Source organism: Nothobranchius furzeri, chromosome 8 (assembly GCF_043380555.1).
Source record: "Nothobranchius furzeri strain GRZ-AD chromosome 8, NfurGRZ-RIMD1, whole genome shotgun sequence".
NCBI lineage: Eukaryota > Metazoa > Chordata > Actinopteri > Cyprinodontiformes > Nothobranchiidae > Nothobranchius > Nothobranchius furzeri.
The window spans coordinates 79,275,145-79,297,644 of NC_091748.1; the positions used below are offsets into that span (position 1 = coordinate 79,275,145).

General features: G+C 46.0%; 2 protein-coding genes across 9 annotated transcripts in view; one reads left to right on the forward strand and one right to left on the reverse strand.

Moving 5' to 3' along the window:
- Positions 1-16,796, reverse strand: part of LOC107374284 (uncharacterized) — a 48,682-nt gene extending 31,886 nt beyond the window's left edge. For all 4 annotated transcript variants that reach the window (XM_070554371.1, XM_070554370.1, XM_070554372.1 and 1 more), the window contains exons 1-4: positions 16,590-16,796; positions 7,428-7,528; positions 6,780-6,944; positions 5,012-5,166 (exon numbers count right to left, since the gene is read on the reverse strand). In XM_070554371.1, the coding sequence (XP_070410472.1) occupies positions 5,012-5,166; positions 6,780-6,944; positions 7,428-7,528; positions 16,590-16,670 (502 nt within the window). In that variant the 5' untranslated portion in view covers positions 16,671-16,796. The remainder of the gene's footprint in view (positions 1-5,011; positions 5,167-6,779; positions 6,945-7,427; positions 7,529-16,589) is intronic.
- ntmt2 (N-terminal Xaa-Pro-Lys N-methyltransferase) overlaps positions 16,454-22,500 on the forward strand; it is a 21,702-nt gene continuing 15,655 nt past the window's right edge. For 4 of the 5 annotated variants that reach the window (XR_008562070.2, XR_008562072.2, XR_008562071.2 and 1 more), the window contains exons 1-2: positions 16,463-17,021; positions 21,312-21,484. Coding sequence is in view for 2 of the 5 variants with exons in the window: in XM_054738536.2 (XP_054594511.1) it covers positions 16,823-17,021; positions 21,312-21,484 (372 nt within the window). In the remaining 3 variants the exon portion in view is untranslated. Of the gene's footprint in view, positions 17,022-21,311; positions 21,485-22,500 lie in introns of all 5 variants that reach the window. The other variant, XM_054738537.2, reaches the window with a different exon arrangement.

A 22,500-nucleotide genomic window follows, 5' to 3' on the forward strand; every position in this document is an offset into this window, starting at 1 on the left:
TTGTGGTTGACTTTTATAAATGAGAACTTTGGACCGTGTAACTTTGGTTCTGTTGCCAGGAGGCTAGCAGCCGAGCTAGCTGTCTGATGCCTCATCAGAACTCTTCCATAACTGGGACAAAAACAGGAAAGACGTTTATCCACTTTGCCCGTGAAACGGATCAGAACCAAGCAGATCAGGGGGGTAACACCAGTCATCATCTCTGCAGGAGGGTTAGGGTTAGGGCTCTTTTGGGAGCTTTTCTCCAGAACCTGCAGCCGGACTTGGACCCGCTTGGAGCACGTCTATAGACGAGCAGCAAAGGTCAAAGGTGAGCAGTTCAGGACAGAAATAACCATGACCCTGTGTGTGTGTGTGTGTGTGTGTGTGTGTGTGTGTGTGTGTGTGTGTGTGTGTGTGTGTGTGTGTGTGTGTGTGTGTGTGTGTGTGTGTTCTCTGAGCCACTGACACACTCCAGAACACGCCCACCACCTTTCATGTGGCTCACAGCTTAATGGGCCTGACTGATGATTTCAATGAAACACTTCCTGGTCGCGGCGCGCCGCCTGGCTCTAATCTGCAGCTCGTTACGCCGATCCGAGTCTGGGAACAGCGCTCAGCGACGTCCGGCCAACCACAGCTGTCAGTCAGTCCCGGTCAGAGTTCCTGCTGATCAACATGTGTTGTACGTAGTTTTAAAAGAAGTGATAATTTTAATTCGTTTGTCACGAAAAACAAAACAACTGAACCCTTCTACTTGAACACCAGGGATGGTTCATATCTGTCAACAGAACGTTCCACCGAGTTCTGAATCATCAGAATTATTAGTTGTGCATCTTTAAAACCTTCCTGGACTGGAACGGAACCAGAACTCTGAACTTCACTGATCCCACCCAGAGAAGAGGAGAACCCCTCTGCAGCTCAGACTCTAAAGAACTCAACACCAAGGCCCAGTTCCACAAGCCCCGTACTGCAGGCTCAGTTCTGCAGGCCCAGTTCCACAAGCCCCGTACTGCAGGCTCAGTTCTGCAGGCCCAGTTCCACAAGCCCCGTACTGCAGGCTCAGTTCTGCAGGCCCAGTTCCACAAGCCCCGTACTGCAGGCTCAGTTCTGCAGGCCCAGTTCCACAAGCTCCGTACTGCAGGCTCAGTTCTGCAGGCCCAGTTCCACAAGCCCCGTACTGCAGGCTCAGTTCTGCAGGCACAGTTCCACAAGCCCCGTACTGCAGGCTCAGTTCTGCAGGCACAGTTTATACCGCCCAGGCCGGCGTTTTTATCATTCATCAAAAAGATGAGGTAAGATGGAGCTTCTGACGTCTGGATTTAAGGAAAGCTCGCTAACCCCTCTGGATTAAATCTGATTCTTTAGGCTTGAAGATAAAATGTTTTCTTCATTTTATCAAACAGAATCTCTGGAATCGACAGTTTTCATATGAGTGTGAGTGTGAGTGTGAGTGTGTGAGTGTGTGTGAGTACGTGTGTGTGTGTGTGTGTTTGTGTGAGTGTGTGCGTGCGTGTGTGCGCGTGTGTGAGTGTGTGTGAGTATGTGTGTGTGTGTGTGTGTGTGTGTTTGTGTGAGTGTGTGCGTGCGTGTGTGCGCGTGTGTGAGTGTGTGTGAGTATGTGTGTGTGTGTGAGTGTGTGTGTGCATGTGTGAGTATGTGTGTGTGTGTGAGTACGTGTGTGTGTATGAGTGTGTGTGTGTTTGTGTGAGTGTGTGCGTGCGTGTGTGCGCGTGTGTGAGTGTGTGTGAGTACGTGTGTGTGTGTGAGTGTGTGTGTGCATGTGTGAGTATGTGTGTGTGTGTGAGTACGTGTGTGTGTATGAGTGTGTGTGTGAGTGTGTGCGTGCGTGTGTGCACGTGTGTGAGTGTGTGTGTGAGTGTGTGCGTGTGTGTGTGCATGTGTGAGTGTGTGTGAGTACGTGTGTGTGTGTGTGTGAGTGTGTGCGTGCATGTGTGCATGTGTGAGTGTGTGTGAGTACGTGTGTGTGCATGTGTGCGCGTGCGTGCGTGTGTGCGCGTGTGTGAGTGTGTGTGTGTGAGAGTGTGTGCGTGTGTGTGTGAGAGTGTGAGTGCGTGTGTGTGCGTACGTACATAGCCATATTACACCAGTCCTGGAACATCTTCACTGGCTCCCCATCACATTTTGTGTGCATTTTAAGATATTGATGTTTGTTTTTAAAGCCCTACACGACCTAGCTCCTCCATATCTGTCCGACCTGCTGACTCCATATGTACCTACTCGTATGTTGAGGTCAGCTGACCGTCTACTGCTTTGCACTCCCCGGATGGCCTACAAATCACGAGGTGAACGTGCGTTTGTCCATGCTGCCCCCATGCTCTAGGACTCACTGCCCAGTACAGTCAGGCTGGCGTCCTCTCTGCCTGATTTAAATCTCGTTTGAAAACCTACTTTTATGACTTGTCTTTTAGACAGTGATCCATGTCATCCTATTAGGATTTTATAGTTTTTATTGTGTTTTATCTTCCTATTGTTTTTACTTTTGTTTTAATTGATCCTGCCTGTTCAGCACTTCGGTCAGCTCTCACGCTGTGTCTTAAACTGTGCTATAGAAATAACGTTGGTATGGTATTTTTTGCTAGTTTGAAGAATTTTAGCCAAGCAACTTTTGCTTTAGCCTGACCAGACTGTCTCCTTAAGGGAAGCATTGGGTCTGGGAACGCTCCTATTCAAGTAGCCCCGCTCCCTGAGAATTTTTACCGAGTCAATCAGCGCTGGTCTAAATGAGTTGAATGTCTCTAAAACCACAACAAGTAGAAGCGCTAAAAGCCTTTCTTCTAAAGAAAGCCTTTTTCTGATTGGTCATTGTTGAGCTGGCTAGTCCCGCCCCTCATGCGCCTCTCTGCTTGTGAGGAACCTGGCCAGGCTACTTTTGCTTATGTGGCAGATTGTTTTTACTCAAAATAAGAACATTTGGATCATATCAAATAATATTTGCTTTATTTGAAGTAATGTGATTTTAAAATTATTTTTAGACTAAATTACAGGGATGTGTATTTTTGAAATTCTGGCGATACGATACATATCACGATACGGGGGAGACGATACGATATATCACGATATATTGCGATATATTGCGATACATTCAGTCAGACGTTACAAGCAATTTTTTTACTGAATTTATTGTAAGAATGTTCAATAAACAGTCCAAACTGATATGTAACATGTTTAACATGAGGTATCTGAACCATGATGGAGGGATTTACGTTTCATTGGTGAAAACAAAACCAGTTGCACACTGCTGCCAACTAGCGGGTGGTGATTGAATTGCACAAAACGAAAAGAAAATACACAAATGTTTGCATGTAAATTCTTTCAAGAATTAGATACACGGCTTTTGAATATCGATGTAATAATCGCAGGAAACAATATCGCGATATATTGCCATATCGATATTTTCTTACATCCCTACTAAAACGTGATAAAAAATTTTATCACCTTTGTAAAAACTTTTGTAACATTTGTACGTGGTCACAATCAATAAACTGTCAATAAAATATGAAAGGTATTCAACAAAATAGAATGTTCCATAAAAATGTGAATCATTAATATCATTGACCCTCTGATATCCGACTGACACTGGAAACGGGTACTTTGGCCACAGGGAACCAACACTTATCAATAACCTGACACAGAAGCACAAACATAGTTTATAAAAATCTGTTACTATATTTCTACAACAGACAGAAGGCAGAAGGCCGGAGGCAGAAGAGCAACGGATGAAAAAATAAAAATGGTTTAATGAATATGGCAGGTAGGATGGTACAGCAGGAGCAAACGTAACACGGTGAAAACACAACAATGATCTGACCAAGGACAGCAACAAGGAGGGAGGTATAAATACACGGGAAAATGAGGAACACGTGGGCAGGCTAACAAGGGGCAGGTGAAACCAATAGGGACTAATGAGGCAGAAGAGGCACACAGTCAGGAAGGCAGGGGCAGAACATGACAGTTTCCTGTCTCACCAAGAGCTGAACAGCTGTCACACAAACACGACCGGACCAGAACAAAATCAAGAAACCAACATTTGATTCCTGTAGTTCCTGTCTTCCAATCCAATCCAATTTTATTTATAAAGCGCATTCACAAGGCATTACAACCAAACAAGGCGCTGTACACTAAAAATGTTAGTTAATTAAACCGGCGGTATACAAACATGTCAAACACAGATAAAAGATAAACAGGAAATACAACAAAATTCCCAAAAAATAACAGCTAAAAATCAGTAAGACACAGGGAGAATAAAAAATTAGAAAAACATTTTAAAAAGAACCTCAATAGTACGGAAGTTGATAATTGTGAAGTCCATTTTTAAACAGTGCAGATGTAAGTGAGGTTCATAATTATGTGGTATAAGCTAGGTTGAAGTTGTGAGTTTTCAGGCGTGATTTAAAAATGCTAGCTGTTGGTGCTAGCCTCACTAGCAGTGGTAATGCGTTCCACAGCTTGGGTGCACAGACAGAGAAAGCCCTTTCTCCACGGCTTTTTAAACGTGCATTGGGAACAGCTAGGAGGAGCTTATCTTCAGACCTGAGAGCACGCGGCGGGCTGTAGTAATGGACAAGTTCACACAGATATGGAGGAGCTTGATGGTTCAAGTTCCCTGTGGGGTCTACAGAAGATCCAAAGCAGCTGCAGCCTCCCGTGGTCCTGTGGGCTGGTTCTGGATCAGGACGTTTCTTCTAAACCGACTCAGAAGTTACCATGGTTACATGAATCCTCCATGAAACATCTCTGACTCTGAAACCGTCTCAGTGAGTTTCATTTAGAAAACCAAATATCTGACACTGAAGCTTTAAGTGTCCCGCATGTCTTCTTCAGGGTGGACCTGGAGACACAGACGTGAGGACAGCAGCTTCTAAAGGTTCTAAAAAGGACCAGAACAACGATCCAGCTGTTGACAGCTCAGGGTTCAAAGGTCAGAGTCAAACCTGTTAGTGTTCTCCATCCTGCCTGATGAATGGTCAGGAGGACGTGGGTAAGGACAGAAGACACGCCTGGGACTCACCTGGTTTGAGTCGGTCCTTCAGGTAGGGCAGCAGCTTGAACTCCTTCAGCACCAGATCCCAGTCCAGGTCTGGGATGGTCAGGTTGGCCAGAGTCCCCAAACACTCCATCAGCTTCCTCCTGGATGGTCTGAGCAGCCAGGTCTCCAACGTGGTCCTGTCAGCAGGAGAAGAAAAGGTGCAAGAGGAACCTTCATGATCCTCCGATGATCCGAACACCAACCAAAAACAAGCTTAGTGGGTCCGTTGTGCTGGGACAGGCTTCTGATCATCTTCATCAGCAGAACACCCTTCAGCTTCAGGGCCCTCTTCATCAGCATCTCCAGCCCGCTCCCTGAGGTGAGGAGGAGGAGGAGGGTTGGAGTGAAACCTCGGACTTCCTCGGGTGTTTCTGAGGAGCTCAGACCTTCACAGATGAGCTGAGCGTTGCTCCCGCTCACTGCCAGGTTGATGCCGAGTGCGATGAGCTCAGTGGCCATCTTCTGCTCGCCACAGGCAAACGTCATCTTCATCAGCTGCCAATCAAAAGCTCCAAACGTCAACAGAAGCAAACGCAGTCTGTGATCCCAGTGGATGGGTCAGTAGAAACCAGAACCTCACTGGAAACCACTGAGAGGACCGTGTGACCGGTTCTGAGACTAAACCGTGTTCTTACCAGTCCCATCCCAGTGAGGTACTGGGTCTGATCCAAACCCAACCCAAACACCTGAAAACAGCGCCGATAGAAGCGGTTCAACACAAGCTGAATCACATCAGTAGTGTGCCCCGTCACTGCTGGGTTGCTGGTTCAAACCCAGGCGTGTCGGGCTTCGAGCCCTCGGTCGCTGCTGCTGGGAGCGGCCAGTGGCTTCCGTCAGAGCATCCCAGAGCAGCTGCGGCTACCACGTAGCTCATCACCAGCAGCAGGTGAGCGGGTAAAGAGCTTTGGAGTCCTCTGACTCAGAAAGGAGCTGCAAGCATTTTATAACGATCCAGAAACCCGACATCATCAGAAGGTCTGTTCTCATGCCCCCCCCCACCCCCACCCCCCCGGTTCAGCGTTAAACAGGAAGAGCTGGGGGGGGGGGGGGGGGGGGGGGGTCAGAGACAGGGTCTGGGTTAGGTATCACATACTGGGGGCCCCGGACCCCCAATCAGCCCCGTCTAGACTCTCTGGCACCTGCCTCTGCTCATTTACCACAGCCCCCCCCCCCACCTGCCCAAGTCAGGTCCAGAACCAGAGGCTGACCCTGTTATTGAGGAGATGAGTGAGACAAAAGGTTCTGGATTCCACCTGAACCTCCATCTGATCTCCAGGACGTTCCTGAAGGGTCTAAAACATTCCCAGTTTTCCTCACGTGGGTCTCCGGGCCTCGATCTCTCCTCACCTTACTCTCACAACACCTGGATGTGGGAACGTTGTCTCCCGGGGGATGGATACCCTACAGAACGGAAGCTCCGCCCGCTGTAGGCGTTGCCTCCTGCTGGTTCTGCGGTTCTGCCCGTTTGCAGGCCCGTCCTGTTGTCACAGATGAGGTCAAACATGGAGACTGTCTGCAGGTAAATGCAGGTAAGTGGGCGGTAACCAAAACATGCCATGGCTTCATTTTCTACAACAGGATGTGGAAAACTCAGAACCCATCCATAACCCACCTGAAACCCGTCCAGAACCTGCCTAGAACCAACTTACGGACCAGAAACAACAAACGTGCCTCAGCTTTGGGACCAATTTGAGAATAAAATCAGACGTAATTGAGACATTTGATTAAATGACATCTAAACGTGTCACACCTGTTTGCTATGACATCATCGACCCAACATGGCGGATCAGGAAGAGAATCCTTGACAGAAGCCGGTCCCTTGTCTCCTGGTCGTCTCGCACAGTCCCAGCTCCGTCGGGGTTTGGATCCAGCACGTGCCGCTGCAGCGCTCAAGTGAGTCCGACAGGTAGAGATGCTTGAGACAAAAGATAAATCCACCCGGGAACATGAATGAGAGGCTGAAGGGGCGCTGCGGGGGTTAAAGAGGTGATGACTCTGTGATTGATATCAGGAGGAGGTCAGAGGTCACATCCTGGCCCAGATCTGCTGCTGACCTCTGAACAAACACACTCAAGAGCACATCTGGTCTGCGTTTACACTTACTCCTAACAAACATCACACACACTCGGACAGCGTTAGCCGCCGACCCGGTCGGCTCAATCAGAACCGGGCCTCCGGACACGAGATGATCCAGCATCAGAGCGAAGGCGTTTAAACGCCACTCTCACAGCTTCCATGCAGAGAAAACAAACGTGTTTCTGTGCTGCTGGAGACAGAACCGAGACCACCACATGAGCTTCTGCAGGACTCGGTGGAAAACCAGGAGACCGGATTGTTCCTGACAGGAGCGCCAGCAGAACCTCCCAGATGTGCCGCGCGCTACATTAGCCAGTCTTACCTGCGGTATGCGGTGGGCGTGAGCGGACACGGGCCCGAGCGTGTCGTCCCTGCTGATGTGGTACAGAACGCTCCCGCCGAGCCGTCTCTGGGCCTCGTCAGCTGCAGCACAAACAGGAAGTCTGAGCATGAAAGGCTGCCTGTGTCGGAACGCTCCACAGGGCGCCGCGGGCGCCAGCAGCTACCGCCGCAACGGGCCCAGGGCCTTCAACACCACTCCTGTCAGAGGTCAGGTCCAGACCCGGTCCCAGAACCAGAACCAGACCCATACTCAGACCCAGAACCAAACCCAAAACCAGAACCATACTCAGAACCAGACCCAAACCCAGAACCAGACCCAGAACCATACTCAGAACCAGAACCAAACTCAGACTCAGAACCAAGCCCAGACCCAGACCCAGAACCTAACTCAGAACCAGAACCAAACTCAGACCCAGACCCAGAACCATACTCAGAACCAAACTCAGACTCAGAACCAAGCCCAGACCCAGACCCAGAACCTAACTCAGAACCAGACCCAGAACCAGAACCTAACTCAGAACCAGACCCAGAACCAGAACCTAACTCAGAACCAGAACCAAACTCAGACCCAGACCCAGAACCATACTCAGAACCAGAACCAAACTCGGACTCAGAACCAAGCCCAGAACCAGAACCAAACTCAGACCCAGACCCAGAACCATACTCAGAACCAGAACCAAACTCGGACTCAGAACCAAGCCCAGACCCAGAGCCTAACTCTGAACCAGACCCAGAACCAGACCCAGACCCATACTCAGACCCAGAACCAAACCCAGACTCAGAACCAGACCCAGAACCAGAACCATACTCAGAACCAGAACCAAACCCAGACCCAGACCCAGAACCAAACCCAGACCCAGACCCAGAACCATACTCAGAACCAGAACCAAACTCAGACTCAGAACCAAGCCCAGACCCAGAACCTAACTCTGAACCAGACCCAGAACCAGAACCAGAAGAGGGACTTTGCTGTGTTTAATTATTCAGGCTTTGGTCTGTGTTCTGGTTCTGACTCCTCCTGGACTGGGTCCGCCAGGCCCACCAGCCTGGCCCAGCTGTGTTGGGTGACTGGTCCTGAGAACCAGAACCAGATGCAGATTCTACTGGAGTCTAAGGCCGGGACACACTGGCCGCGGAAGCGCCGCGAAGCGCCGCGAAAATGGGACCGCCTTCATTCGGCGCCCTTGTTAAGCTATTCTATAGACCACATGGGCCGCCGAAGCGCCGCGAATCGCCTCGCGCCGGCGCGTGCCGGCGCTCCAGCCCGCGCCGTGCAGCGATCATTTCGGCGTTGGCTCTATTTTTTTCGCGAGCCGCGGGTGAATCGCGTCAATTCTGGCAGGAAGTCAAACGTAGACATAAGAGGCAGGCCGGTAAATTTAACAAAATAAAGCATTTCAAAATAAAATTCCGCAATAGTCAAATGTGTTCGTAAACAGACACTGCAGAAAAACCACACGAACACGCACACACATACACACACATCGAACTTGTGTGCGTGTGTGACCACGTGAAGGGGGGTGTGGTTTTGGGTGTCTTTTCACCGGAGCAAACAGGACAGAGAGGCAGAAAGTCTGAGGCAAGCAGTTAGGATGGACGACTTTAAATTAATTATGGAAGTTGAGAAACACAAGGAGCTGTACGACCCCCGAAAAACACGATTATCTACGTACCCATGTCGGAAGAAACTGCTAGGATACAGCTGCAGAATTGGAGCGGGTTCCAAGAGATTCAACTGGCAGAAACATCTCATACCATAGGTTCACACACACACGCGCGCGCGCGCACGCGCACAAACACTCAAACGTAGGAAAAGAGCTGAGAAAAGGCAGAGAGGAAATGGAGGACACCAAGTGTTTAAAAGAAAAACTACAGCTGAGCCGAGGCGCGCCTCGACTGGGGCGCGTCTGATCTGAACTGAGGAGCGGCGAGCAGCGGCCGAATTTCGTGAGCGATTCGCTTCTCGGCGCTTCGCGGCGCTTCCGCGGCCGGTGTGTCCCCGGCGTAACTGGGAAACAGCAGGAAGCATCAGTCCTACTGGTGCAATAGGTTCAAGCTGATCCGGGCTGTCCGGAACCAGCTACTGACCCAAACACCTGCTTCTCATTAGCGGTTGTTTACCTGGACCGGCTCCGGGCCCAGTGAGCAGGTAGAACCCAGGGGAACCTTTACAGACCCATTAAGCTTCAAACAGCAGAGGAACCAGTGAGCTACTGGGATTAACTGGTCTGTGGGATTTAATTAGTGAGCCGGGTTTGGACCTCGGTCACATGGCAGCCCACCTCATAATGACCTAGAGGTGTTTACAGGAGGTTCTCAGAACCACTGTGACCCGGTTAGCTGTTACAGACCATCAGAACTTTAGATGTTACAAATGATCCAAAACGTTTGAAGACACCAGAACCGCCCTCAGGACGGGATTCTGGACCCAGCAGACTTTTCCTGTTCTTCCCATCCCAACGCTCTGGATTAGGCAGAATTCAGCCGTTTATCTGTGGGATCTGCTCCGGATCAGAGGGGAGGCCACGAGGCGCTCGTCTCATCAGGTGTCAGAACCTCGAGGTCCGGATGGAGCGGCCGGAACCTCCATGTGGAGCAACAGATGAAAGGAGGAACGCTGGAGAACGTGGATGATTAATGATGCCTGAGTTCACAGACACACACGCATACACACACACACGCACGCACGCACACACACACACAAACACACGCACACACGCACGCACGCACGCACACACGCACGCACACTCACACACACACACGCACGCACACGCACGCACGCACGCACGCACGCACACACACACACACGCACGCACGCACGCACACACACACACACGCACGCGCACGCACGCACGCACGCACACACACACGCACACACACACACAAATGAGCTCAGTTTTGATCAAATCAACCCAGAAAAGATGTGACCGGTGTCCAGTCAGCTCTCTTCCTCTGAACCTGGTCCAAGATGTTCCTCAGCTAAACACCAGGGAAACAAACCTTTATATTAAACAGGTGTGTACTGGGGTTAAATTGTTTTGGTTTATGTTAGGTTCTATTTTTATTTCTATGAATTTAATTGTTTACAATTATTATCAATTGAATTTTCTTGTTTTTTACCTGTCTTGTCTTAGTAGTGCATTGTTTTTGTTTACTTTGTTTAAGCCTTTTGTTAAATGGCTAAGGGTCTTTATATAATACATCTTGATGTTACAGGTCTACTTCCTAAGTTTGACTTGTTAAAAGCTTGGTTTAGCTATCATAATCCAGCTATAATAATCCAGCTATAATAATCCAGCTATAATTACTCTCTCGGAAACTTGCCTAAACGATGACAATTCATTTGGACAATTTTAACCTTTTTTGTCCTGACTCCCAATCTTTCACCCTCCTCAACCTTTATGCAGCTCACCTGGTCCCCTCATTAAGCTCCAGCCAAGCCCTGGTTTCCCTAGCAACCTCAGTCAGCACCTCATCAACTCCATTCATCTCACCTGCTCCTGTCATCAGCTTCATCCACTTCACCTGCTCCTGACTCCTCAGCTCTTCTCACACACCTGCTTCCCCTACACAATCCAGAACCATCCAGCTATCCAGTCTCTGCCAGATTATTGAAAGCCTTTGCTAGTAAATCTTCCAGCTATCCACCCTGCCTGACCTCAGCCTCCGGACCTCGTTTTTCGCTCCTGACCCCTGCCTTGTTATCTGCCTGCCATTACGACCTTGCCTGTCTCCGACTCTGTCTCCAGCCTCTCCCACCTCGGGTAACTTCACCAAGAATAAAAGATTTTTTAACCTATTTTTACTGTGTTTGGCGTCATTTTGGGTCTTCTGAGTTCTGTTCATGACATTTTTAGGGCTGATGGAGGTGGAAGGGGAGGTGGGTTGCCACTTCAGTTTTTTCTAGTTAAGGCTTGCCCCAAGTGTGATGTCATCACGGTTTGAATGAAGTCACACTTAACAACAGTAAATCATCATAGTTGGAAACATCAGTGTCGACCTCCATATGCAGCTAAAGTAGAAGCTCTGATCGGCTTCATCAATTCAACTCAATTGGAATGTTTTCTTTGGGAAGCACCTGAGAACATGGATAGATGAACTGAATTGAATCACCTGGAAAAATTAAGTGAAAGAATTCACAAAAAATAAACGAATCAAAAAGGAAACTTTTTAAAGAGCAAGTCACCCCAAATAAACATTTTTTTTTGCTGATAAACTAAATAAACGAGTGTCTAATCGTGCTGCAGACACGTGTCGTCAATAATTTGGCACTTCAGTGCATCTTAGTTAAAATTTAAATATTCTGCCTAAAACTGTCAGTGTTGTGCCGTTGTCAGGTAAAACTCTGCACTGTATTTGAATTTAAATCTGCCACCGCTATTGGCTAAGAGGTAGGCTATGATGTAAACTGGTACATTATGATGTCACAATACTGTCGTGAGCCTGTGTGTGTGTGTATTTGTTAGCAGCTCCGCCCTCTCGGTCTTCCAGGCCGTGTGTGTGTTGCATTTTTCAAACATGAAGTGGGAGTGGAGTTAGACTCTGGGGTGACTTGCTCTTTAAATGCATTGTTTTCCTTTGTGTAGAGGTTTGTTGGTGATTTAAGAAAAAACGGCTGAATGTACTTTCATCAAATAATTTTTCTTCATGTTAAAATGAACTATAGTTTATATTTAAAACCCGCGCCAACTCGGCAACAAGTGACTAACTTATTACGTCTTTTGAAGCTAGGTAGCTCCTAAGCTAGCTGTTTAAATGGCGTACTGTTATCAGTCGAACTTCCTGTTTGGTTCCGGCTTTACCTCATCAGACAACGCGGCAGCTCTCTGGGCTCCATTTCAGATTAAATCCCAATCCTGGTGATTCCCTCCGATCATAAACAGCCGATTTGTCCCCTCGTTTCGTTGCTATGGAGACAGCATGGTTACCACCACTGAAACGCGAACGTCTGTCTGCTGCCCCCTGCAGGTCAGGCGTTGAAACGCAGTCACAAACGAGTAAAATTATAGTATTTCCATAATTACCGTGACGAAACTTCACAATATTTTATACATTTATGTTTCATATACTTTATATTAACATAAAAAACACATTTTATTTGTTTAGTTTATTCATCATCAGCATCCACAGCAAATCTCTGAAGAACCTAAATAATAATAATAATAAAATAGTAATAATAACAGGCTAATAATAAGTAATAGTAATAATAATTAAATAATAATTGGCTAATAATGATAATAGGCTAATACTACTACTAATAATTGTATTCTTGATTATTATGAATAATATGAGTCACAACAACATTTAATTCCCATTGGGATCAATAAAGTGTTGTTTTGTTGTTTCTGATAAAAGTCAAAATAAAGGTATAAGCACGAGGTGTAAACATTTTAAATTCCCTTTCTCACCAATTATATTTAGACAATTAAAATGTCATATCTGAATAATAAACATCTATCCAAAATAAAATGAAACATTCTAGAATCTAAATTAAACATTCCAAATTAAAGAAGCAACATGTAAGAATTCTAATGTGAAATAATCACCAAACCTCACGTTGGAAGGAAGGTTACACTGATACAGATTTAACTCTCAGACTGGGGGGTTCTTCTCCTTAAAACAAGATAATGACGGAGGGCTGTAGTTGTGTGTGTGTGTGTGTGTGTGTGTGTGTGTGTGTGTGTGTGTGTGTGTGTGTGTGTGTGTGTGTGTGTGTGTGTGTGAGGCGGGACTCCTGCCAGGTTTCTCTGACAGGAGCAAGTGGGAACTAAATAAAACTCCTACATGATCTTGCAGCAACCATGAGATGTTTGAGGCGGCGACCAGCAGGTGGAACTGATATGGGAACGCAGTCATTCTGCCCTCCATGAGGCATTTGCTTGTCTCAGCACCGCGGTTCCCCATGTGACAGCTGATGTAATGTGTCTTATTTTAGACTGCGACTGGTGATGAATTCAGCAGAAACACGATATTCTTCCAGGCCTGCAGATGAAATTACAGCCGTTTGGGTTCAAGTTTCTACACATCAGGGACAGATGAACACAAACACCCGTTATTCCCAACGCCGCGATCCAGAACGCGAACTCCGACTGGGAAAACATTCACCTGTTAGATGAGTGCACATCAGATGTTTACTAGCCAACTCTGACAATCCCGTCGTCTAGCATGGAAGTTCTTTCTGAGCAATTCTGGATCATAACGGTTCTGGATCATAACGGTTCTGGATCATAACGGTTCTGGATCACAACGGTTCTGGATCATAACGGGTCTGGATCAGAGATGTTCTGCATCAGAGATGTTCTGGATCACAACGGTTCTGGATCATAACGGTTCTGGATCATAACGGTTCTGGATCACAACGGTTCTGGATCATAACGGTTCTGGATCATAACGGTTCTGGATCAGAGATGTTCTGCATCAGAGATGTTCTGGATCATAACGGTTCTGGATCATAACGGTTCTGGATCAGAGATGTTCTGGATCATATTGGTTCTGGATCATATTGGGTCTGGATCATAACGGTTCTGGATCATAACGGTTCTGGATCAGATGTTCTGGATCATAACGGTTCTGGATCAGAGATGTTCTGGATCATATTGGTTCTGGATCATAATGGTTCTGCATCAGAGATGTTCTGGATCATAATGGTTCTGCATCAGAGATGTTCTGGATCATAATGGTTCTGGATCATATTGGTTCTGGATCATAACGGTTCTGGATCAGAGATGTTCTGGATCATAATGGTACTGGATCATAACGGTTCTGGATCAGAGATGTTCTGCATCAGAGATGTTCTGGATCATAACGGTTCTGGATCATAACGGTTCTGGATCAGAGATGTTCTGGATCATATTGGTTCTGGATCATAACGGTTCTGGATCAGATGTTCTGGATCATAACGGTTCTGGATCAGAGATGTTCTGGATCATATTGGTTCTGGATCATAATGGTTCTGCATCAGAGATGTTCTGGATCATAATGGTTCTGGATCATATTGGTTCTGGATCATAACGGTTCTGGATCAGAGATGTTCTGGATCATATTGGTTCTGGATCATAATGGTTCTGCATCAGAGATGTTCTGGATCATAATGGTTCTGGATCATATTGGTTCTGGATCATAACGGTTCTGGATCATAATGGTTCTGGATCAGAGATGTTCTGGATCATATTGGGTCTGGATCATAACGGTTCTGGATCATATTGGTTCTGGATCAGATGTTCTGGATCATAACGGTTCTGGATCATATTGGTTCTGGATCAGATGTTCTGGATCATAACGGTTCTGGATCAGAGATGTTCTGGATCATATTGGTTCTGGATCATAATGGTTCTGCATCAGAGATGTTCTGGATCATAATGGTTCTGGATCAGATGTTCTGGATCATAACGGTTCTGGATCATATTGGTTCTGGATCAGATGTTCTGGATCATAACGGTTCTGGATCAGAGATGTTCTGGATCATATTGGTTCTGGATCATAACGGTTCTGGATCATATTGGTTCTGGATCATAATGGTTCTGCATCAGAGATGTTCTGGATCATAATGGTTCTGGATCATATTGGTTCTGGATCAGAGATGTTCTGGATCATATTGGTTCTGGATCAGATGTTCTGGATCATAACGGTTCTGGATCATATTGGTTCTGGATCAGATGTTCTGGATCATAACGGTTCTGGATCAGAGATGTTCTGGATCATATTGGTTCTGGATCATAATGGTTCTGCATCAGAGATGTTCGTCGTCTTCGTCTTCGTCTTCCTCCGCTTATCCGGGTCCGGGTTGCGGGGGCAGCATCCCAACTAGGGAGCTCCAGACCGTCCTCTCCCCGGCCACCTCCACCAGCTCCTCCGGCAGGACCCCAAGGCGTTCCCGGACCAGATTGGAGATGTAACTTCTCCAACGTGTCCTGGGTCGACCCGGGGGCCTTCTGCCGGCAGGACATGCCCGAAACACCTCCCCAGGGAGGCGTCCAGGAGGCATCCTGACCAGATGCCCAAACCACCTCAACTGGCTCCTTTCGATCCGGAGGAGCAGCGGTTCTACTCCGAGTCCCTCCCGAATGTCCGAGCTCCTCACCCTATCTCTAAGGCTGAGCCCGGCCACCCTACGGAGGAAACTCATTTCGGCCGCTTGTATCCGCGATCTCGTTCTTTCGGTCATTACCCAAAGCTCATGACCATAGGTGAGGATTGGGACGTAGATCGACCGGTAAATCTAGAGCCTGGCTTTCTGGCTCAGCTCCCTCTTCCCCACGACAGATCGGCTCAGCGTCCGCATCACTGCAGACGCCGAACCTATCCGCCTGTCGATCTCCCGATCCCTCCTACCCTCACTCGTGAACAAGACCCTGAGATACTTAAACTCCTCCACTTGAGGTAGGACCTCTCCCCCGACCCGGAGTTGGCAAGCCACCCTTTTCCGGTCGAGAACCACGGTCTCAGATTTGGAGGTGCTGATCCTCATCCCAGCCGCTTCACACTCGGCCGCGAACCTACCCAGCAAGAGCTGAAGGTCAGAGCTGGATGAAGCTAGGAGGACCACATCATCCGCAACAGCAGAGACGAGATTCTCCTGCCACCAAACTCGACACACTCCACACCACGGCTGCGTCTAGAAATTCTGTCCATAAAAGTGATGAACAGAACCAGTGACAAAGGGCAGCCCTGGCGGAGTCCAACCCTCACCGGGAACAGGTCCGACTTACTACCGGCTATGCGGACCAAACTCACGCTCCTCTGGTAAAGGGACTGAATGGCTCTTAACAGAAAGCCACAACGCATCAGAGATGTTCTGGATCATAATGGTTCTGGATCGTATTGGTTCTGGATAATAACGGTTCTGGATCAGAGATGTTCTGGATCATATTGGTTCTGGATCATAATGGTTCTGGATCATATTGGTTCTGGATCATATTGGTTCTGGATCATAATGGTTCTGGATCATATTGGTTCTGGATCATATTGGTTCTGGATCATAATGGTTCTGGATCATAATGGTTCTGGATCATATTGGTTCTGGATCATATTGGTTCTGGATCATATTGGTTCTGGATCATAATGGTTCTGGATCAGATTCTTTAGGGCTTTTATTTTATTCTACGTTAGCACACATCAGCGACAGAAGAATTTTAGGGCCCACCTTGTAACGGAGGGTTGCAGCTCCAAGTCTTACGACTTCCCCCAGAGTCCCAGCGGGTGACCTGTAACTCTGGCAGGTCATCCTGAGTGCCGCTCGCTCTGATTGCTGAGCGCTGGCGGAGTCGTGTCGCCTCTCAGCTCGACAGATTTAGCAGCAGCTGGAGAAACAGAATCCCAAACGGGAGCTGGAGGGCTGAGAGTCTCCGTCTAAACGCTCCTGGACTTTAGCTCAGCATGGAGATCACACTTGAAGACGAGAACCATGGCCCATCTCCAAATGTTGAGTACAAAGGAGCTCACCAGGCCTTCAGGGACCGCTGGAAGCAGACGGACGACACCATGTGTCGCCACAGCATGTCCTTCCACCTGCACCACACGCTCAGGAGCGAGTTCTTCACCAGTTACCTGTATCTGCTGGAGAAGATACCTCTGGGTAGGACACACACACACACACACACACACACACACACACACACACACACACACACACACACACAGTAATGCTTCTATGGTTACATTGTGATGTCTTAGTAAATATTCTATTTGGTGAGAGATAAACTTTATTGTATTTATTCTAGTGGATCTATAATTAAACGGGTAAACTAGTAGTAGCACATCCAACGTCAAGGAAAGTAAAAAGTTATTATCAGGAGAGGGAGAATGTATAAGTGGTTAGCAGCAGTGTGCTAGTCGATGGCCCCCTCCATGAGGCCACCACAGCTCAGCAGAACATCGTTGTAGCTTCTTCTGGGGAGAAAAACACTTAGAGAGAAAATAAAGTTAACAGCTGAAATAGCAGGAAATAATACAGTTAAAGAGCAGATTGTAGAAGAAAGCAGTTGAGTGTGGAAAGTGGTCAGTGTGTCCTCCAGCAGTCTAAGCCTATAGCAGCATAACTACAGAGATAACTCTGGATAACCTAGCCTTTTAGGTCAGGGCCCTTTCCAGGATGTTTGTTTGTTTATATCGGATCAGGACAATAAAAAGTTTACTCCTGTTGAACATCCAGGTTAAGATGACAGAAATCAGCTGGTGAACAGATTAAAGAGCTTCATTTCAGGTATTTGCTGGGCATCTGTTTACACTCTGGCTGGTGTTGGATTTGATGTAAGTCAGGAGCAAACACGACAGCCGGCTGCGCTAAAAGAAGAGACGCAATCTCAGAGGAAATGTCGGATTATAATTAGATTACAAGGAGACTATAAATAACGCAGCTTCTTTTAGAAACTCCTCAGCTGTTTCATCAGGCCTCAGATCAATCAGACACTCTGTGTTGAGTCTTGTCCTAACCTCAGCAGCAATAACCAGACCCACAACAACCGCAGCAGGTCTTTAACCCACAGTTTTATTTCTGTTTATGGTCTAAAAATGTTACAAAGACATGAGAAAAACTGTTGATTAATGTAGCGGTGCCTGGCCCTGGCTCAGGGGCCTCAGGTGGACCTTGGCTCCTCTGGAATGATAACAACTCTGTCCCATCACGGGGGGGGGGGGGGGGGGGGGATGTCCAAGAGGGGGAGGACCCAACCAAACCTGGATGTCTCATGTCTTGCATATTTTGGAAGTTGTGCAAAGGCAGGGATGGGAGTAGATATTCTGCTGGGGTGGGGCTGGGTTGGTGCCCTCGGACTCCGTGGGGGCCTGCGATGCTGCTGCTTTGGGCCCTGGCAAGATGGGCTGGGGTCTCCATGCCCTGGGTGGCATTTAAGGAACAGAGGTGCCTACTGGGGCCAGTGGGGGAGCTGGCTCCCTGGAGGGCCTAGGCCAACCAGCCATTCCTCCCCATCCCCACACATTTTTCTTCTCCTGCTCCCTCACATCATCACACAATCATTCGCATAGGACTTTGGGGGGTGGGCAAGTCAGAGGTGTGGGTATGGATCCCGTTTCCGCATTCCTATGGCGGCCAGCCCCACAATTTTATTTGCACCTTAAACACTTCCACCAACGACATTCCATATATATATATATATGTGTATATATATATATATATGTGTGTGTGTATATATATATGTATATATATATATATATATGTATATATATATGTGTGTGTGTGTATATGTATATATATATATATATATGTATATGTATATATATATATATATATACATATACATATACATATATATGTATATATATATTTATATGTATATATGTATATATATATATATATATATGTATATATACATATATGTATATATACATATATGTATATATACATATATATGTATATGTATATATACATATATATATACATATATATATATATATATATATATATATATATATACATATATATATATATATATATATATATATGTATATATACATATAAATAAATATATATATGTATTAGGGCCATGACTTATGCATTAATTATGATTAATTAAGAAAAAAATGACGTGTTAAAAAATTAACGCATTTAATCACAGCTTGCCTTGCTTGGACTGATGCAGGATTTTGGAAACACGTCAGCCTCTTTTCTTAACTATGAAAAAAACCTTCCAGACAACAACGGAGTCCGTGTCGCGGACATTTTTCAGAGATCGTCTCTGCTGCGGCTGCCCGGTGGCACCGGAAACTTTACAAAAGTTGTGGTAAGCTATATTTTTAATATTTACGTAACATCTGTGCAGCGCTGAAAGCACCAGACAGAATAATTCTGTGCCCTAACAGTAGTTTATGAAAGTAGTCAGACAAACGAGAGGCACCTGGCTGCCGCTGGGAGAACGCTCCGTGTTCTCACTACTCTGATTTTAGTTGATTTGGGTCTTGTTTCATATCACACAGTGACATTTGAATAATTAAAATGCATTTTTTAATTTAAAAGCTTTAGTTTACAGTAATAACCATGTCTAATGTTTGATTCTCTGTCTCATCATTTTAATTAAAAGTTTTGCTTTGAGGGCACACTTTTCTGAACGATTAAAATGCGATTAATTTAGATTAATTAATTACAAAGCCTCTAATTAATTACATTAATTTTTTTAATTGAGTCCTGGCCCTTATATATATATATATATATATATATATATATATATATATATATATATATATATATATATATATATATATATATATATATATATATATATATATATATGAGAAAAAAGAACTACGAACTAGTTTGTTTTAAAATGTATGAACTGAACTTTGAACTAGTTTATTTTAAACAAACGTTCCCAACACTGCCGCTGACACGCTGACTTATTCGAGGCTGGTGCAGATAACGAGCGCTACGCAAGCCAAAGTTTTAAAATCAGGAACATTTTCTCCAAATGAAATAACCAGAAGTCCACCTGACTAAGATAGAAGGGTTTCCACTCGACACTGCACTCTTGTCACAGACGCTCTCCCAGCGCCTCTTCAGCGTGCCGCTTGTGCGATCGTCAGCAGCTAGATGCGGAGAAACTGTGAGACAATGCTCAGATGCTCAGATGGAGATCTTTTCTTGTTTGTTACCACCGCGATGTTCTCTGTGCATCACATGTAAATGATCTGTCATTAACAAATCAACTCATAGCCAAACAAACAAACAAACAAACAAACAAATCACTTCTTGTAAAAACAACCATACACCGATGGTCGAATAATTCGCTCCATCGCCCAACCCTATCCTGAATTCACAAAAAAAAAGAAAATCCAAAACTTCACAAATAAACAAGTACAAAAATAATGAAGTATTTAAACAGAAAATACATAAAGTAGAAATATCAAACATTTTTTTGTTTTCATCAAAGATAATCAGTACCAGTTAAGCTCAGATTAACTTCACAGACTTCCTGTAGGGATTACTGAATACATACTGACCAGCGGCCTTTCTGCCTGTTTCACAGCTACAGCGGCATTTACGCACACATCTTGGCGGTTGTGAACAACATGGCAGCAACAACAAAAATGTTTCTTTGCTTAACTTCTCAGGAACATATTACTGACCAGTTCAGTATTTAAATACAGGTGCAGCAGCAGATGGATTATGTCAGGAAAAAACACTTAAAGTCAGTGTCGGTCAGACGCATTTGAAAACTGGCTATTTACCAACCGACACGGACACACGTTTACTACCTACCCCAAACGAGTCTCCTTTAGCACTACTAAACTAATCACGTTATGTTTAAATGACATTTTGTAGCTCATAAATGTGGCTTTTACCTGTGGATCACTAAATGGAGGCTAGCTTTAACGTTACCTAGGCCAGCTCTTGTTTTTTTTTGAGCCCAGAGCTTACAGCTAGACCAGTGGTCCTCAATAGGGGGCCACACATGGCCCGCGGGCCCCCTCTTTGTGGCCCCCGAACCCCGCGCACACAGAGACTGAGGCCAAGCAAGTAAATCTAGCTGCTAGTGCTGACAGCTTATCAGCAATCTGCCAATCAAAAGGACACGCCCCTGATTATTCATGCTTGGACTATGAGGACCCCCTTGGAAAAGAGGTTTTTAATCTGAATGGGACCACTCCGGCTGAATAAAGGTTTGATGAAATAAGTGACAAACTGCGGTTTTCCTCTTCGGGTCTCTTATTTGTTGTTTTTTAGGTCGTTTTCTGAGCAGCTTCTTATACTTTTGTGTTTATGATTCATGGATAAAGTTGATGTATTTAGTGACTTTCAGGTCAGATTTCCCGAGAATGTTCATCCGTTAATATCTCCTCCAGAAGTCAGGAAACGATCCGATATGAAGGTTTGTGACTGACTTCCCCACGTTTGTCGTCTCGTGTCCGACAGTGAAGCTGTTCCCAGTCACCTGTGAGTACATCAAAGGTGAGAAGCAGTTCTACTACCGAGCCCAGCAGTTCTACGAGGACGTCCCGGCGTCGGAGGAGGGCATGATGGGAGATTTTGTTGAGATATCCAAAGTTGACCTGGAAGGTTCTCGTCAGTTCCTGAAGAGGTTTGTGGTGAGTCAGCAGCATGAAGATCAGTTTCTTTTAACTCGTCTGACTCCACGAACCCTCCAGCTTCCACAGCAAGGACCGGAATAAGCAACGGCATCAAGTAACTAAGTACAACTACTTTGTTACATGACAAAGAGAAAGTGGGTGTTTCTCAGTGTCAAGGCGTCTGGCCTTGCGAGGTGATGTCTTGTGAGGCCGGACGCCTTGCTTACGAGGACACTGTCCTAACTTCGTCAAAGGAAACGGTTAAATGGAACAGACTTGCATCACGTGACCGCGGCTTCCACGACGGTCACGTAACGTCACGTGACACGGGAGACAACATTATATTTTATACGTATTAGTTTCAATATTAAATATATAACGAGCCTTTTACTTTTTAAATGGTGTTTATGTCTATTAAATTAAAAATATAAGTGAGTTACTACCCGCTAGCCACATAAGCTGCAGCTACTAAGCTACTAACCAACCATAGATAACTTCTTTGGATCTAAAAAACATTTTAAATTAGCTGACTTACTTTTAAACTTGAAAATTGTCCCCGAAGTAGCTGCCGTCTTCTGATCCGCCGTCCTTTTGAAAATACCGCGGTGTATTCTGGGTAATTTTTGACCAAGGCTAGGCTACAAGACACCTCCGGTGTATCCTTGCTCAGCTAGCTAAACGGCTAACAAACGGAGAACACACGCCTCGGTAGAACATGAACAGTGGAACACGTCTTGGCAGCTCCCGATGACGTATCTCCTAGGCAACGGGGGCGGGGCCAAGACACCAAGGCAAGGCTCCTTGGCACTGAGAAACACCCAATGTATAATTTTTACTGTTGATCTCTGAAAATATCCATCAAATTGTTGTTAAAAATGAATTCAATGATGCCCAGTTGTTGGCGGATTAGTAACATACAACCATAAAATCAAGTCTAAAATACACGGGAGCGGGTCTAAAACGCTGGGGGACGCCATGTTTCCTTCTATGGGAGCCTGTGAGAACAAAAGGCATTCACTGATTTGTACCAAACG